This window comes from Crinia signifera, chromosome 5, assembly GCF_055691185.1.
Source record: "Crinia signifera chromosome 5, ASM5569118v1, whole genome shotgun sequence".
Lineage (NCBI taxonomy): Eukaryota > Metazoa > Chordata > Amphibia > Anura > Myobatrachidae > Crinia > Crinia signifera.
The window spans coordinates 156,193,559-156,212,658 of record NC_139221.1 but is presented as its reverse complement, the minus strand read 5'-3'; the positions used below and the strand labels follow the sequence as shown (position 1 = coordinate 156,212,658).

The 19,100-nt window shown below is 41.6% G+C and overlaps 1 protein-coding gene across 1 annotated transcript in view; it reads left to right on the top strand.

Annotated features, from left to right (window-relative positions):
• PKD1L1 (polycystin 1 like 1, transient receptor potential channel interacting) overlaps nucleotides 1-19,100 on the top strand; it is a 167,611-nt gene that overhangs the window by 37,675 nt on the left and 110,836 nt on the right. The window contains exons 11-14 of the mRNA XM_083145173.1: nucleotides 4,938-5,273; nucleotides 6,361-6,456; nucleotides 9,418-9,483; nucleotides 9,569-9,730. Of these exons, the coding sequence (XP_083001299.1) occupies nucleotides 4,938-5,273; nucleotides 6,361-6,456; nucleotides 9,418-9,483; nucleotides 9,569-9,730 (660 nt within the window). The remainder of the gene's footprint in view (nucleotides 1-4,937; nucleotides 5,274-6,360; nucleotides 6,457-9,417; nucleotides 9,484-9,568; nucleotides 9,731-19,100) is intronic.

The window sequence follows — 19,100 nt, the reverse complement described above, 5'->3', positions numbered from 1 at the left end:
GGAAATGAATATAAAATCTCAATACACAGTCTGGGATTATTCAGGGTACAGTTCTCGCTGTTTAACAAAAAGAGATTAAATTATACTAAATAAAAAAAAAAATAAAAAATGCTACAATAGAATAACACTACTTTTTCCCTTATTGGCAAATTTCAATGGATGCTTAGTTTGGCTAGACATTGTATAAGTAAAAATAAGATGATGGTGGCTTACCCTTCAGGAGATGTGCTCTGTGTGAATGCTCTGTAAGAGTGGAGCTAACCTACTCTCCAGCCCTCCTTCCAGAGGGGTAGATGGCAGCTATCTGATGGTATGTAACTGTTTACATCTGTTTCTTTGAAATGGGTTTTTGTGGTGATGGTTCTGTCATCTCCAATTTCGAAGACTATGTCCAGGTAATCTATTGTTCCTCGAAGACTATGTCCAGGTAATCTATTGTTCTCGAAGACTATGTCCAGGTAATCTATTGTTCGTCGAAGACTATGTCCAGGTAATCTATTGTTCCAATAGATTACCTGGACATAGTCTTCGAAATTGGAGATGACAGAACCATCACCACAAAAACCCATTTCAAAGAAACAGATGTAAACAGTTACATACCATCAGATAGCTGCCATCTACCCCTCTGGAAGGAAAATGTCCCCTACTCCCAGTTCCTAAGGATTAGGAAAAACTGCAGCTCTAATGAAACCTATTGGGCTCAATCGAACATATTAAGAGAACAGTTTCAAGCCAAAGGGTATAAAGAAGAGAAAATCATGCAAGATCAAGAGAGAGCTTCCACACTTTCAAGGGTTACGCTACTTGAAGATAAAGAACCCATCTCTTCCACGATGGACCAAAGGCGACCATTCATTACGAATTACAACCAAGAAAATCAGCAAATAAAGAGATGCCTTCACAAACACTGGCACCTACTACTCAAAGACCCCATCCTGGGCCCTCATCTACCACAAAAACCAATGGTAACATTTAGAAAAGCCTCGAATCTCAAAAACATTTTAGCCCCCAGTAGATTGAAACCCATAGAGAAAACACAGAAAGAAAGTGGGTTTCTTCAAAGAAGACAAGGAATCACTCCATGTAACAGATGTATATGCTGCAAGCATATAGAGAAGGAGAAAAAGTACACCTCTCTAGCTAAAGTGAAGGACGCCATCACATGTGAATCCAATTATGTGATATACCTGATTAGATGTGAGTGTAATATGATGTACATTGGGAAGACCAAGAGAAGCATCAAATTGAGGATTCAAGAACACCTCAGGAACATCAAAAATAAGGTACAAAACCATAGCCTCCCTCGCCACTTCCAGTCCAACCACGGATCTAAGATTGACAGTCTAAAATTCATGGTTTTAGAACATGTCAAACCCGACGATAGGGGAGGGGATAGAGACCTCTTCCTATCTAGGAGAGAATCCTATTGGATATTCCATTTGGACACTTTAAGTCCGAAGGGCCTAAATGAAAACATAGACATAGTTTCATTTCTCTAATCTGTTTGGTCATAGTCTTGCTCCTTTAACCCATGGGAATAGAATTACCCTAAGGATAACAAATTACATTGATCCATAAAAAAGATTTTTCCTTGATTAATGGGATATTTATGGATAAAATATATAAATGTATCTACTTCAACCTAGACTGTGAATTGGCATATCACTGTAACAATGAATGTATAGTTTGGGTCACATTGTTCTTTTGAAGGCAAATTTATTAACATTTTAAGCTTACAACACAAAGGAGATAACATACTCCACCATAAAGAAATAATATAGCTGATATTTTGTCATCTCAAATAGGCCACTAAGAGTCTCTTACTAGGACAAGCGTTATTCCCACAAAAATAATAAAAAAACTATCAGTTAATCAATTAGAACAATTAAGTAATTTCATTAATAATATGATAGATGAAGGATCAGATTTAGTCTCTAAATGAGTGATCGATATGCACTAATTAAAAAAAAAAAAAAAAAAAACCATAATAACACAATATAATTAATAGCACTTATTAAAACACTTATTAGCACATATATGAAAAATATAGATTAACTCTTACACTTGTGAAATAATAAACACTAATAACACAAATAATAAAATAATTATTTAAAAACACAGTATTTAAGCAAGTATAGCAATTAATTAAAATACCAATATAGATAGTTTTCTTAATTGAACACAGTAAACACCTAATAGCACCTATATAAGTATATCAAACAAACTAACTAATACAGCCATCACTTTAAACACTTAATGACACAAGAGTTACTAAAGCATAATAACTTATGACCAATTGAAAAAGCATTAATAACACATGAGCCCTTAGATACTCTTAACTAGGAACCTGTTCAAAGGTTCCTAGCCACTTAGTTTCCTCAAGAACCGGATTGACAGCCGCAAAGCAGGCTGGGAAGCCCGGCTGTCAGGAGAGAGAGAAAAAAAAAAAAAAAAAAAAAAAAAAAAAAAGAGATCTGGCATGCTAATATAGTGAGAGGAAGTGATGTCACACATCAGCCCTATTTAAACCAGGGCTGGAGAGTAGGTTAGCTCCACTCTTACAGAGCATTCACACAGAGCACATCTCCTGAAGGGTAAGCCACCATCATCTTATTTTTACTTATACAATGTCTAGCCAAACTAAGCATCCATTGAAATTTGCCAATAAGGGAAAAAGTAGTGTTATTCTATTGTAGCATTTTTTTTTTTTTTTTTTTTTTTTTATTTAGTATAATTTAATCTCTTTTTGTTAAACAGCGAGAACTGTACCCTGAATAATCCCAGACTGTGTATTGAGATTTTATATTCATTTCCAACATTGGTATGTATACTTTCCCATACTACAAGATATTTAAATTAATTGGATATTAACATGGTGAATAAGGTATCCTAAAACAGACAGTCCTTGTTTAATTCAGCCCTAACAGACATAGCAGTCTATTTGGGAAACCCCGGCAGATCTTGGAGAAACGGCCAAGCTGGTCCATTTTATATGAAACAGAGCTGTTAAATTTTCAACCTAATTAAGGTACGAATCCGAGTGTATGGTAATTTAAGGGTAAACACCTAATCAGATTTCCATCTAGTTATGTGCCATAATCTGTCCCTATGTATAGGTGTATCTTTGTGTGTAAATTGAGAGGCTCTTATGCTGATTTATGAGTGAAAAAAGCGATAGAGTAAGTAATTTAAATTTCCACACCGATTTATAACAAATTATAAATAAAAATCCAAAATAGATATGGATTTAGGAATTGGAGGGTAATTTGTATTATTTCCCCTCATATCAATGTACTGTTTTCACTAGGTACCCTCGAACAAATTCTTTATAAGGACCTAACAAATAAACCAACTCATTGTAGACACTTCCCCTACCAAAATCGTTGGATTTGATTATAATGACATCCGCGAACCCCTGATGAAGTCCCACGTAGGGACGAAACGCGTTGGGAACATTCTGTTTGCTATCCTGAAATAAAAGGAATATCGTGAACCTTTTTAATAAGTCTGGAAACGCCACTTACACTGTTGTGGAACAAGAGACTTTTTTAATAAATGTTTATAAACTTTGGACTTTACTTTACTTGTTTTAACGTTTGAACACAAGGCACTATTGACCCAATTATTGAGGTCATAAAAAAGGGCGCCATCTTACAATTGTCACCTATATATATATATATATATATATATAATAAACCAGCTGCAGTACTTGGCTTCCTCTCGCATATTTACAGTATAAATTATTAAAAAGATCCAAATACTAAAGTCCATTATTCTTAATAAGGATTGGTTACTCAAGTTTAGATGCAGAAATGTGTTTATTGTGCAAACAGAAACTTTTCAAAACAGTGTGATTCTTATTCAAGCTCAACCTTTGATAATGCCAAAAGCTGATTGTGTTCAACTCTCCAAGGCATGCTTACTTCATTGCGTGACCGCATAACCAAGAGTGATATATCTGGTGGTTATAAAATGGTCCTTGTTGTTACAAAATATTTATTCGCAACATGTAAGGGTATTTACTGTTGTCAGTGAGGCAGTGGCATGCTTCTTTTCTATCAGTAGTTTGTATGTGAACAATGCTAGTGTTTACAGTTGTGTAGTGGGGATTCAGTTAGTATCCCGGTGGTCGGAACCCCGGTGGTCGAAATTCCGACGTCGGAATACCGTCCGCCGAAATAATGTCCGCAGAAATCCCGGCACTTTGTCCCTCTATGGTTGTCCAAGACACCCATAGAGGGAGAATAAATTAGTGTGCCGAGCATAGCGAGGCACTGGGCCCACTGCGTGGCAAGCGCAGCGAGCCCACCAGGGGAGGGGGGGCGATCCAATTCCCCCCCTTGTTGGGATTTCGGTGGTCGGGATTCCGTCGTCGGATTTTGACCGCCGGGATTCCGACCGCTGGGATTTCATACCGATCCCAAGTAGTGATACAGCTATAACTCTGTGATGGGGTTTTGGGTGTTCAGTTGTTATGAAAAATGAACGGTACGCTATCTGGTGTGTCCAATCATGTTAGTGGAATTTCTGTCATAACACACATATATAGTCCCTAACCACAGCCCCCTAATAGCCAATGGTGATGATACGGTGTAAAACCTGCCTTGGAAAATAATGTATGCAATCGGTAAACAGCATCACAATCGGTTCAGTAGTTTCAGAGTTTATCTCAATCAGGCAAACAAAATATAAGCAAACAGACAGACTAATTTTTTATATATATAGATGTGTATAGAAACTCAAGAAAAAAACATAATGAGCTAAGTAGTATTAGCTGGGAAGTTTAAATACCTGCATCCAATCATATGCAGCTAGTTAACAGAAAATATATATTTTTTACATTTACAAAGCTTCTGTTTGGGGACCAAAATGAAATAAATGTACCAACAGTTACCAACTATAGTCAGCAATGCAAATTAATGGAATGCTTTTTACAGTTCCCTTTTGCAGGTTAAAAGAAAGTATGGGAGTTCCAAGCTCCCTTGGGGCAGATCATTCATACAATGGAACATCTATGGAAGTGCACAAAACGTACCCTACACCAGCCGCTACAGAAAAAGAATTCCCAAAACAATATTTAATTGAATCTGATGTCTTACCAGATTTGAATCATGATAATACTGAAAATACAGAGTCAATAATCAATTCCTATATGATGGATTTACCTGAACCACATCTAGACCTGCTAGAAGAAGGCTCAACAGGTCCAAGAGAACTTCCGGGTCGTGGGGCAACGAAGAACAGATCTGGAAATTCCGATCTTGATTTTCCAGGTAAGTCATTCCACTCTTATGTGAAGATATTTTTGGGGGGCAGGTTTAGGTTAAGCCTTTGGGTTAGGCTGTTATTATGGTTAGGCATACTAACCTTGCCAAGGCAAAACCGCATGGTCTATATGCCAACTGTCAATATACATAATGTCAGCATTCTGGCAATGTCAACAGTATGTCAATGCTGACATTGTTCATGGCGATAATCTAAATGTCGACATTCTGTATGTCAACATTTTGTACCACATCCAATATGAATGCTCAGTTGTCATTACAGTTACAATAGGATTCCCCTCTTCATCCTTTAAATTAATTTAAATGATTATGTTGATTTTTGTTTTCTCAGCTGATTAGATGGAAACTTTGCGAAGCCATGAATTCTACATAAGTTGCTCTTTATAACAGAGCTACAATTGTGATAAACTATATATATATATATATATATATATATATATATATATATATATATATATATATATATATATATATATATATATATATATATATATATATATATATATAAACGATGTATAGGATGCTAGCACTAGCAATCCTCTTAGTCCAGCAGCTGGGGTGCAGTTCTTAGGCTAAAGAGTCACAGGGGTATAGCCAACATATATCGTTTCCAAAAAAGAGCACTCACCAGTCTTCATATGATTGCATGTCGACGTTTCGGGCTGATGTCAGCCCTTTGTCAAGACCACACAGTGAGGATACCACAACTTTCTTTGGTAGGTGTCACACAAAAAAAATTCAGAAACATCATAAGGAGCTAATTAGACCACAAGAAATTTGAGAAACAACACTTATATATTTCCGTACTGAAAATAGTGATAGACATTTCAAACATTGGTTAGGGTCAGCATGTGCTGAGAGGTTACTTTTCTTGAAAAGCTGGGGAATGCCACTCATATTTATACTATTCCAGAAGTCTGAGGCTGCTTGCTCTGAAATGAAATCCAGAAACACGTAAATATAATGCTGATGTAGTGTACTGTATATGAATAATTTTTTTATTGACTTTAACATCTAGATACATTTAAATAAACAATAGAATAAAAATGATTTCATTCTTTTTGTTGGAATCAAGAAATGCACACATACGATGAAGGAAGTGGCCTCATAAGTGGAGACGGACAGGGTGGAATTCATATATATAGACATGTAAGAAATCAGACACATAATGGTGAGTTATCCTTCTTTTTTACTCACACTATTTTGTATCTTAAAATCACTAAAACACATGTTTGATATACATACGTGGATTGGTATGAAATCCCGACGGTCAAAATCCCGACATTTAAAATCCAGACGGGGTCAAAATCCCGACATTTAAAATCCCAACAGGGTAAAAATCCCGACATTTTAAATCCCGACGGGGTCAAAATCCCGACATTTAAAATCCCGACAGGGTCAAAATCCCGACATATAGAATGTATAGGTGAAACAGTGTACATGACTTTCCGTCGACAGGTGCGAGATCGACATGGGTTTTTTCACTGTTTTTTTACCCGAATGTGGACACAGTCGACATGGACACAGTTGGAAGTGAACCGCAGCCCCTCGCATAGCTCGCTTTGCTCGCAATGCTTCGATCACGGTGCCTCGCTGCACTCGGCACACTATTTTATTCTTCCACCACGCCCTAGTGGATGGTAGGGCATGAAATACCGCCTGTCGGCACATGTCGGCTCAGAAAACAGTGAAAAAACCCATGTCGACCTTGCACCTGTCGATGGAAAGTCATGTAGACTGTTTCACCTGTACATTCTATATGTCGGGATTTTGACCCTGTCAGGATTTTAAATGTCGGGATTTTGACCCTGATGGGATTTTAAATGTCGGGATTTTGACCCATTCGGGATTTTGACCGTCAGGATTTTGACCGTCAGGATTTTGACTGCATCCCGCATACGTGGCTCCTATCAATCCATAAGTAATTTTCTGTCTAGGGAAAGGCAAAATCCAAATATGGGACTTCTACAGTTACAGTAATACAAATACTGACACTATCACCATGCTAATAGTTGCTGATCTTATCAGGGTGATTACTGATAAATACAGTTTGAAAATGTAAATGAAACAATGAACTCTTTTATAAACCCTGCTTAAGTGCAATAAAGTTACATACACAAGTAAACTAATTGAATTAAAGGTGAAATTCTGGAAATTAAAAGTACACAATGGGGAAATTTACTAAGATGGGAGTTCTATTTCACATGGGATGTTGCTATGGGCAACCAATCAGGTACTATTTATTATCTTCTAGAAGGTGCTAAATATATAAAAAGTACATTCTGATTGGTTGCCATTGCTATGTCCCATGTGAAATAGAACTCCCATCTTAGTAAATTTCCCCCTATGAATCCAACTCCAGGGGCGAGATGCTCCAAACAAAAAATGCAGTAAAAACCCAATTTTTGGGGCTTTTAGCACATTTTCATATGCAGCAAAGCTCCACTGCCGGGACTTCGCTGCGGGGGGTTACACCAGTTCAAGGTGGCGTAACCCCATAGAAGCCTATGGGCTTCACTTCGCACCCCCCACCGCCTTACGCGCCCCCCACCACTCCGTGCCACCCCTGTCACCTGTGTCTGGGCAGCCTCCTGCTGTGCTGCCTGGATCAGTGACCTCCTCCTCCCTGCACCTCTTCCAGGTGCAGGGAGGAGGAAGCGGAGCCCTGGCAGCCGTGTAAGGGTCCAGGGAGGGAGGGGGAGCCGCTGCACATCGCTGGCCACAACACAAAGGACAGCTCTTATAGCAAGAGCTGTCCTTTGCGTTAATAATCGCATATGTTAGTACATATGTGATTATTAAAAATGTGAATGTCGGCGATGTGTGATGGAGGATAATAGAGAATCCCACCCATTATCTTAATTGGAGAAGTTTTCTACAATGATAATATCTGAAGTTGTGTCCATAAAGAATAAATTATATGTATATAAGGAAGAATCTGTTTTCCCAAACAATAATCAAATATCCACAGTACTTTAGCAATGTACAGAAGGTATTAGAGATATTCAATCAGATATTTTTTGTCCAAACCCCCCCCCCCCAAAACCAAAATGCCTTTATCATGATTTTAGCCTGATGGTCATAATGGGGTGTTCAAATAACAGCACTTTTTTTGGCCGAATAATTGCCCTTGTGTAAGTGATAACTCATGGGATCTGGGACAAACTTCCAATCCCATGTGTACTCATGACTAAATGGGCTGCTTTTTGTGGATTATGCATTGGGTACCTAGGCACCCGATGCATAATCTCCGATAAATGCCGACTATCGGTTCATTGCAAAGCTCCTTGTAATCGATTAACTGATGTACATTACTGCAGCTAATCTGATACTGCCCATTGTTGGTAGAGGCTTGCAACATGAGCCATATTTCCTCGCAGGCTGACAAATGGGAAGGAGGGGTCTTTTCTGCTAAAGTTCCAAAAGCTTAATAAAGTTCCTTAATAATTATAGGAAAAAGATCAGGTTTTGGAAGCAGTCGGGAGGCACTCGTTAGTCTTATCAAAAGCAATAAATAACACTGAGCTTGAGGACAAGCATTAAAAGTTTGAAACGTTTCATACTAGACCACCGTGTCTGTGCTTTATTTGCTGCTGTTGATAAGACCCACGAGTGCCTCCCGACTGCTGTATTTCTTGATATATTGTTATGGATCATTCCAAGGGGAAGGACACCGGGGCATGCTGTTATCATATATATACATATATATATATATATATATATGGATGGATGTAAGTATATATGAAAATATATAATTAGTGCAATCATACTCGCCTACCCTCCTGGAACAGCTGGGAGGCACAAAAAAAAACCAGGATGCGCTCCCGGAATCTAGAACTGCAGGCAAGTCTCACACATCCCCCTCCAACCCCCATATACAGCAAACCACAATAGATCACAAGTGGGTGAGCCAAGGCTGTAAGTATGGTACACAGTACATTCACCTTTCCATATGCTCACACTTGTGGGCTTTCTAGTGAATGGCTTTTACACATGCTATTGTGGTACATGTTGCCATCTGTACATCAGCCCCAATGTGTGCACATGTTAAATTATACTTTTTTAAATAAAGCAACAAAAGAAAAATACCAATGCTAAAAATTTTATTCAATAATGTTATTAATTTTCACAGATTTTGAAACCCATTTCTTTGGTAATATTGAGGAAGGCTTTGGAGGCTCTGGAACAAGGACAGAGGGTAAGTACTATAATTTTTTACATTTCATTAGGATTAGCAGTGGCATATTATTTCAAATAAAATATAAATTTTTATCTTTTTCAAGGTGACTTATACTCTTTGGATGGTTATTCAGATGAAGAGATGGTCACGCATGATGGTCATAATCTTGTGGATCTGCCAAATACACCATCTACAATTCTACATTTAGTGAACTGGTTAAAATTACCGATTAGTAAAGACGTATTTAGTCGTTATACCACGTCAGGTATGTCTAAACCAAATATTTTTAATGCCATCACACATTACATAGTCTACATATGTGTTTCTGATATCTGACTTTAGCACTTTATGCTTAAATCTAATCTCTTTCTTACATTAAGCTCAGAGTCTAAATTATTTCTGTGCTTTCTATACTTCATATATCTAACAGTTTATCTCACTTTCAATCCTAATAGTTGACTTTATGCACATATTAATGTGGAAGATTGGGATTCTCTGTAATAGAGAGATGAACAATTTGACAATTGTACAAGAGTTTTCCCTTCTTTTTGTTTTATTTTTCTGCCACAAATAATGAAGTTGACATGTTAATATAAACATATGCCAGTATTTTGCTTGTAAATGTGCATCACTTTTTCCATACTGCTCATGTGATATGGGGTATGTATTAAAAAATATTGTAAATAATTGTAAATATTTTTGTCATTGATCATTTTTCTACAGATCTGTACTCTTTTATTTATTTTATTTTTTAACAGTTTCTTATATAGCGCAGTCATATACTATAATTGAACATTCACATCAGTCCCTGCCCCAGTGGACCTTACAATCTATATTCCCTACGACCAGGGCCAGTGCAAGCCCAAGGCAAATCCCCCGCCCGCTGCCACCCCCACATGCTCCGGGGAAGGGGGTTGGGGAGATTTCGGCGGGCAGTACACTCGCTCTGGGGGGTGCGGACGATACTGCGCCACGGGGTGTGTGTGTGTGCGGGCGATACTGCAGCGTGGCGCCCGCACCCCCCATGTCCAGGGGGGGTTCAGCATTGATTCACGGGCGGGATGGGGGGGGGGGGGGGTTGAGAGGGAAGCTCACTGTCTTACCTGCTCCCTCTATAGGATCTCTCCTTGGCGGCTCAGTACCGACCTCCAGTGGCAACCCAAATACACGCACACAGACATTCTAGGGGTAATTTGTTGGGAGCCAATTAGCCTACCAGTATGTTTTTGGATTGTGGGAGGAAACCGGAGTACCCAGAGGAAACCCACGCACACACGGGGACAATATTTATTTATTATTTATTTATTAGCAGTTTCTTATATAGCGCACACAGATTCTGCAACGCTTTACAGAGAATATTTGAACATTCACATCAGTCCCTGACCCAGTGGAGCTTACAATCTATATTCCCTACCACATGTACACGCACACACAGACATTATAGGGTTCATTTTTTGGGGGGGGAACCAATTAACCTACCAGTATATTTTTGGATTGTGGGAGGAAACCATAGCACCCGGTTGAAACCCACGCAAGTACGGGGAGAATATACAAACTCCGCACAGTTAGAGCCATGGTAGGTATTGAATCCATGACTTCAGTGCTGTGAGGCAGTAATGCTAACCATTACACCATCCGTACTGCCCCAATATACAAACTCCGCAGTTAGGGCCATCGTGGGAATTGAATCCATCACCTCGCATGGTTAATGCTAACCATTACACCATCTGTACTACCCCATCATACATCATTTATTTTGATTACTAGTTAAAATCCCATCAAAATGATGGCTTCTGCAATGAACTTTCACTATGAGCTGTGACCGTTTTTTTTTACTTTCACTTTGAGCTGTGACAGTTTTTACTTTCACTTTGAGCTGTGACAGTTTTAAGCCCACAAACTCACCACCCCACCCACAGTCCATATCTGCTCCTACCTCTAATCTTTGTCTTCACAGCTTCCTCTCTCCATATCCAGCAAGTTTGAAACAGATTTGTATAATAGCCTATTAAATACAATAGTTTATTTCCAGGTTTGTATAGCATTTGTGCTCGTAAACACAAAACAAAAAACTGTCAATGTAGTAGTAGTAGTAGTAGTGCGTTTATTTATAAGGCGCCACAAAGTGTCCGCAGCGCCGTACATAGCAAACAAAAAAAATGTCTTTATTGTATGTCAGTGGTTATCAAGCAGTCATCAATGCAACTCAACATTCAAGGTTTTAGATGTTTATTTTACACTCTGTCTTTAAAAAAATTAAGTTTTTCTAATTTTCTTGAGGTCACGACCATTGAGAGCAGAACAGGGTACTTGGTGGGTGTGTGGACAGGTGTGTGGAGGGATGGCTATACCCCTTTGGGTTCTCTTTGAATATGCTATTGTGATAACTTGTGTGCCCCGCGCAGCCTGTGCGAATGTGATAACTTGTGTGCCCCACGCAGCCTGTGCTTGATAAAGCTTTGGGGCTCGTGGAGAAAATGAGCAGGACAGTGTGCGGGCGCCGGGGGATATAAAGGAAAGAATCCGTTGGTGTGTGGCGCAGATCGAGGGAGGAGAGGAAAACCAGCAGAGCTACGCAGCAGTGCAGCGAGCGGAGAGCAGTGCTGGGCGAAAGGACTTACTTACCGGAGACGTGGGAGACGGCAGCAGGGCCTTGCTTCGTCCAGGCAGCGACGGGATCGGCTGTCAGCGACTCCGGCAGCTAGTCGGAGACACCGTAGATCAAAGAAGCCGCGTCATCGGGGAGGCGGCGTCAGCAAGGAGGCGGTTCCGGAGGCGGTGCTCGGCCAGGCTTGATGGCTGGAGAGACGGAGGGAGAAGGGAGTGGTGAGTGAAGTCAGCCCCCCCCAAGGCAGCCCGAGCCCCACCCAGAGGCGGACCCAAGCTAGGGGAACAGAGGCAGCTGCAACGCCCCCTGTGCCAATTTACAAGGCCCAGCCTCCCACATAGTGCAGTTCTCCGCCCCATAAATTGTGCTGACAGTTGATAACGAACTCCCAGCTGTGTTACTCAGCCCCAGGCCACATAACTGCGCAGTGTCACCCTACCCCAGCATAACCTGCAGCCAGAGTGTGCCTAATTGGATCATCTTAGCTGAGAAGCATAGAGAGGGACGTTGTAATGAAAGTTGTGTAAGAAAGACTAAACCCTGCTCTACCTGTAGCCAGAAGGAACATAGAAGCGAGAAGATATTCCCCCAACCCATAGGCTGTTCATAGGATAAAGTAAAGCAGAAAGGGACAGTTACAAACCAGAGGTTGTGAAAAGGGACAGTCATACCGCTTCAACCACTGATACTGCCATAGACCTATAGAGGTATTGAGCTAAACCCGACTCCCTAGAGGTCAGGGGACGCTTACGGAAAATATCCACATCTGCAGTCAGCGTATAGGGCTAAACCCGATGAGGAAAGCATCAGGGGACGCCCTCTACTGGTCAGCGTGAAATAGATAGAATCGCAGGAAATATACAAGAGCAGGCAAGACTTCTCACGATCAATTAGTAAGCCCGCTACTTAAGGGTTAAACCCGGCTAAAGGCCAGGGGAAGCCCAGGATTACTAACTCTACTTCAGCCAGACAGTGAGTCAGTACCGACAGGATTGAAGTAACAGATATAGGCGCAATCCTAACCCTGTGTCGGCCAGGAAAACAGTACGACATTCATTGTAGTAAAGACTCCCATTAGGATCTCTTATACCCAGTGAACTTCACTAAACTATTACGGGACAGTTAGGATTTTGGGACTGTTGGGAAGGACTTTGATGTACAAAAAGGTATTTGGTGTCTATTGTTATTATTACCTGTTAGCCTACCGAGTTGTCATGTGCAGAGGGAGAGTCTTATGCACCGCTTCTGTTGTATCTAGAATAGAATAGGATATATATTAACGTTAGTCACAGTATTGATTTACATTATTGCGCAATAATAATAATAGTAGGATTAATACCCGAATTCTCATTGGGTATGCCTGCATAACAATTGATTGATAACTTGTATTAACTTGTTTACAGATTTTAGCACATAAGGTAGGATTAGTTGTATATGCACTGGTAGCAGGAAGAAACACGCGAGAAGAGGAAACCCATGAAGGAGCGACCCTCACTGGTCCAGCTTAATAAAACCTGTAATTCCTGTGTCAGTGGTGATGTAACTGTTGATTGCATATTCCCACATTATATGATTCCTCTGTTTGTACTTAATAAACTTGTTGAATACATATAAAAGAAAGAAAAGCGGAATTCTGAATACTTACCTAAACACCTGTAAGAGAAGAGAGCAAGATACTCACCTGTGGAAGGTTTCACATTTGGCGTCCGACGAACAGGATCCGTACATTAAAAGCGAAAGAAACCCCAACCGAGAGTTAAAATGTCTCGAGACGACGTTCAAGAGGAGCAAGAGGATATGTTTGGTGAAAAGGGCCAAGGAGATGATACAACGGAGACATTAAGCTCTACAATACGCAAACCGGCATCGATAACCATGCCCTATTACTTTGGGGCACCATGGCTCCCCACTTACACCGGAGAGAGTGAGACGACTGAAACAAATGTGTTCCGTGACTTCAGAGAACAGATTGAAACCATGTTTCAAGTATACAGATTGGATGAAAAGCAACAAGTAGAGATACTTTTAGCTCAGCTGAAGGGGTTCGCAAAAAGAGAAGTGAAGTCGTGGCCAGAAGGTCAAAGAAAATCAGCAACAGTTATATTGAACAAGCTGGCAAAAGTATTCGATACCAAAACTCTATCAGAACTGAAAACACAGTTTTATTCCAGGAAACAACAACCGCATGAGACACTCAGAGAATATGCGGTAGTGTTGCAGGAGGCGTTACAAGATATAAAACTGTGTGCTCCAAAAGAACCTATTGAGGAAAATGAGACTCTAACCAATCAATTCCTTGACGGCATTTATGATGTAAACATCAAGGGACAAGTAAAAATGCTATACCGACAGGAATCACCTATCAGCTTTTCGGACTTCAAAGAGCTGATTAGAAAGGTATTAGGTGATAAACACAAGAAAGGAACTGTAAACCCACCTGTTGAAACCACTCTCCAACAAATCCAATCGGCTACCCCTAAAGACCCTATCACGGAAATGAAGGGGCAAATTGCTGAGTTGACCCAGGGAATGACTGAGCTATGTCGGGAGTTGAGAACCTTGAAAGAGACACAGACACCCCAGAGATCATGGCGGATGGGAAGAGAACCATCTTACGGTGGTGCAGGGCGAAGTGCCTCATGGAGCTCTAGACGGCTGCCTACGGACAAATTCGACGAACAAGGAAGGCCTATCTGTAGACGTTGTCAGAGAAGTGGGCATATAGAACGGAATTGCCGCAGCACTGACCCTTTAAACGAGGAAATCCCGAGGGCAGGGACCAACCGTCGGGAGACTCCGCAGTAGAAGGTCCCATATCACAAGAATGGACACCAAAATTCGTCGGGTGTTGTCCCATAATTGAAATTAAAGTTAATGGAGTTAACCTGCCAGCCTTGTTGGATACTGGGTCGCAAGTGACCACTATTCAGTGGGGCGAGTTTATTAAGCACTGGAGAGAGGACACTATCATAGCCCCACCACCGGCCTGGTTGAAACTACTAGCAAGCAATGGACAGAGTATTGAATGCTGTGGGTATTGTGAGGCTGAGGTTGAGATCGGACAAGCTAGGCTCCTCAGTCAGGGATGCTTAGTCACAGCTGTCAAAGATCAATGTTTACCACCAATAATTATTGGAATGAATGTCCTAAGGAACTGCCCAGAGGAATTGATTAGTGCCCTTCGACAAGAATTATCCACCAGAACGCTTACTGAAAGACGACCCCTACAACAGACCATCCGCTTCCTGAAGTGTCACCAAAGGTTTGTGGACGATAGAGGAGAAATTGGAAGTGTCCGTATTTCCGAGCGGCGGAAGGTACTCTTGCCTCCAAATTCGGAAACTGTATTGTGGTGCAAGACTAAGATCGGGCCCAAAGGAAAAGACTATGATGCAGTTATCCAGAGAAGACACACCGCCTGGGGTGAGCAATTCGTAGTGGCCAGAGCCTTAGTAACTGTGGTACAAGGGAGAGTGCCTGTAAGAGTCCTAAATCCCCACAACCATGCTATTAAGATACCAAGATTTCAAGCCTTGGCACAAGTTTATGAGGTCAATTTTCAGGACATCATTGACGCAGAAGAACCCCACTTTCAACAGGCAATAAGTCACCAAGACGAAATGGCAGTTCAAAAAGAAACCCTATGGTGGGAGAAACTGCAGATTGGGGACCAGAACACCACTGAACAAGAAAAGACCGGAGTGTTGCGCTTGGTGATGAAGAACGAGAAAACCTTCAGTAAAAGTGCTAACGATTTCGGAAGGGTCAAGAACATCTATCACCACATTCCAACTGGATCTGCTCCTCCCATCAAAGAACGTCACCGTCCGATTCCCCCAGCGTTGTACCAGCCCGTGAAAAAGATGATAGAGGAAATGAAAGCCTCCAAAGTGATCAGGGACAGTTATAGCCCGTGGGCTGCACCGATAGTGCTGGTCAGGAAAAAAGACGGAGAGCTAAGATTTTGCATTGATTATAGAAAACTGAATGCAGTCACGCATAGGGATGCTTATCCACTCCCTAGAATAGAAGAATCCTTGACGGCTCTAAGATCGGCTGTGTACTTTTCGACCCTCGATCTAACAAGCGGGTACTGGCAAGTCGCCGTGGCTCCAGATGATATAGAAAAGACTGCGTTCACCACCCCAATGGGGTTATTTGAGTTCAATCAGATGCCTTTCGGATTAACCAACGCTCCAGCCACCTTCCAACGGGTTATGGAGCACTGTCTGGGCTCTAAGAACTTTGATACGTTGCTCATTTACTTAGACGACGTTATCGTTTTCTCCAGTAATTACGATCAGCATCTCCAACACTTAGAGGAAGTCTTTGAACGGCTTGCGGAGTACGGGTTCAAGCTAAAACCTTCGAAATGCCACCTTCTTAAAACTAGTGTTCAATACCTGGGACATATTGTCAGCTCAGAAGGAGTGACCGCAGACCCCGAAAAAATAAAAGCAGTTCGGGAATGGCCAACACCCGTCACTGTAAAAGATGTCCGAAGATTTTTAGGTTTCGTCGGATACTATCGGCGATTCATAGCCGGGTTCGCGAAGATTGCAAACCCCTTGCATGAACTCCTGAGAAGCGTATCCGGAAAGGACGTCAGAGGGAACGCCGTTGTTAACTGGGGTAGCGGACAGGAAGAAGCATTCCAGACACTAAAGAATCTACTCATCGAGGCCCCCTTGCTGGCATATCCAAATTATGATCTTCCCTTTAAGGTCTACACTGATGCCAGCAACCTAGGATTAGGAGCTGTGCTAGCCCAAGATCAGGACGGCAAAGAAAGGGTCATAGCGTATGCTAGCCGGGGCTTGAGGAAAACTGAAAGGAACGACCAGAACTATAGTGCCTTCAAACTAGAACTATTGGCGTTGATATGGGCAGTAACGGAGAAATTCAAAGACTATCTCGCCGCCACTCCGTGCACTATTTATACCGACAATAATCCACTGGCACACCTGCAAACGGCTCGATTAGGGGCGTTGGAACAAAGATGGGTATCCCGATTAGAGAACTTCCAGTATAAAATAAAATTCAGGAGTGGAAGAATGAACTCTAATGCTGATGCTCTCTCGAGACTACCCCAGGAGGCAGAATCAGAAAAGGAAGACCAATGGGAAGAAGTAGAGATTCCCTTATTTGGTCCCATGCCCATCAAGCAACACACAGTTACTCTCCGAGACACCGAGATTATTTTGTCGGCTGTACAGGAGGACGCATCTTGTCACCAAGAATGGAACTGGAGAGACTTGCAAGACAAAAACAATGTGCTACAACAGTTCAAACTCCTCCTGGCCACCCAGAAAGTCCCCAACAAAGAAGAACGGCAAAGACTTCCTTCTGAACTGATCCAACTATTAAGATACAGAGATCGAGTAAGCTTCATTAACGGGGTGTTGGTTAAGAGTAGCATCGACCCTTGCACGCATGATCACCTGAATCAAATACTCGTTCCAGCAGAACAGCGAACTCAAATTCTACGAGCTTACCATGAGAGATCTGGGCATTTTGGAACGAAGAAAACGGAAAATGCTATAAGAAAGAACTTTTTCTGGGTAGGACTCCATGTTGATGTCGCAAAGTGGATTGAAGAGTGTTCCGCTTGTGCGATTAAGAGAAATGTGCAACCAAATCAGAAGGCAACATTGAAACCCATCCAAAGTAACTATCCGCTGGAAATCGTGACGTTAGATCACGTCAAAGTGGGGCCCAGCAGTGCAGGATATCAATACGCATTGATGATAGTAGACCACTATACAAAATTTATGGTGACGGTCCCCGTCAGGGACCTGACCGCTAAGACCACAGCGGAGACCTTTCTAAAGAACTTTATCCGTCCCTACGGGTTCCCAGAACAGGTCCTTACGGATCAGGGTCCAGCATTCGAGGCACACCTGCTCAAAGAACTTTGTGACACCTATGGATGCAAAAAAATTAGAACTACGCCCTATCATCCACAGGGCAATGGACTTTGTGAGAGAGCTAACCAGACCCTGTTAGGAAGGATCCGGGCCCTGTCCCCAGCAAACCAACTGAAATGGCCCTCGTTGTTACCCGAGTTCACGTATCTATACAATAACCTCGAGCACGCATCCACCGGACATACCCCATATTATTTGCTCTTTGGGCGAAAGGGGAAACTGCCAGCAGACTTAGAACTCAATGCCTTCACTGAAAATGTAAACTCTCCTCAAACCGACTGGGTGATTGAACATAAACAGAGAATGGACCTTGCCAAAGAGATGGTCACCAAGAGAATGGGAGAGGTTCACTATCGACAGGAAAGTGACTATAATCAGAACGCCAAGGCAGAACCTTTGAAAGTCGGAGATCGAGTTTTAAAGAAAAATAATCAGAGGAGCAGCAAGCTAGACCCCATCTGGGAAGCCACGCCATATGAAATTGTTCATCTACCATCAACGGAGACTGTTGTGTATGGAATAAGGAAAGAGGGAGAAGGAACCAGCAATGTCAAAATGATCCATCGTAACAACCTGAAACTCTATAAAGCTCGGAGGGAACCAGACTTGCCGGAAATGCATCCTCCAGACACCAAGAATCATAGTCCAAGTTTCGAAGACTTTATGCGGGACCCAATGGACTTGTTACTGTTTATGGATAGTGCTATTCCACATGGCGGAATACACAAAGTCACGGCGAACCGCACAAGTGAAAAGATGGCAGCAGACTTAAGCCAACCGTATAGCCCTGACTCATTCCCTGAACAAAACACTCCAGAGCAGAGGCCGGAAAGGCCAGTCAGGAGTACAAGGGGTGTTAAACCTCTTCGGTTTAGAGACTAAGCCCAACCTGTTTAAAAGAAAGTAGTTAAGGGTAGAAATGTCAATTATCCTGATTTAAAAGTATATAAGTAATGGTATTGTGTTGTTAGTAATGAAATAAGTAAAATGCATGAGGACATGCAAGATTCCACCCCGGAAAAATGTGATAACTTGTGTGCCCCGCGCAGCCTGTGCGAATGTGATAACTTGTGTGCCCCACGCAGCCTGTGCTTGATAAA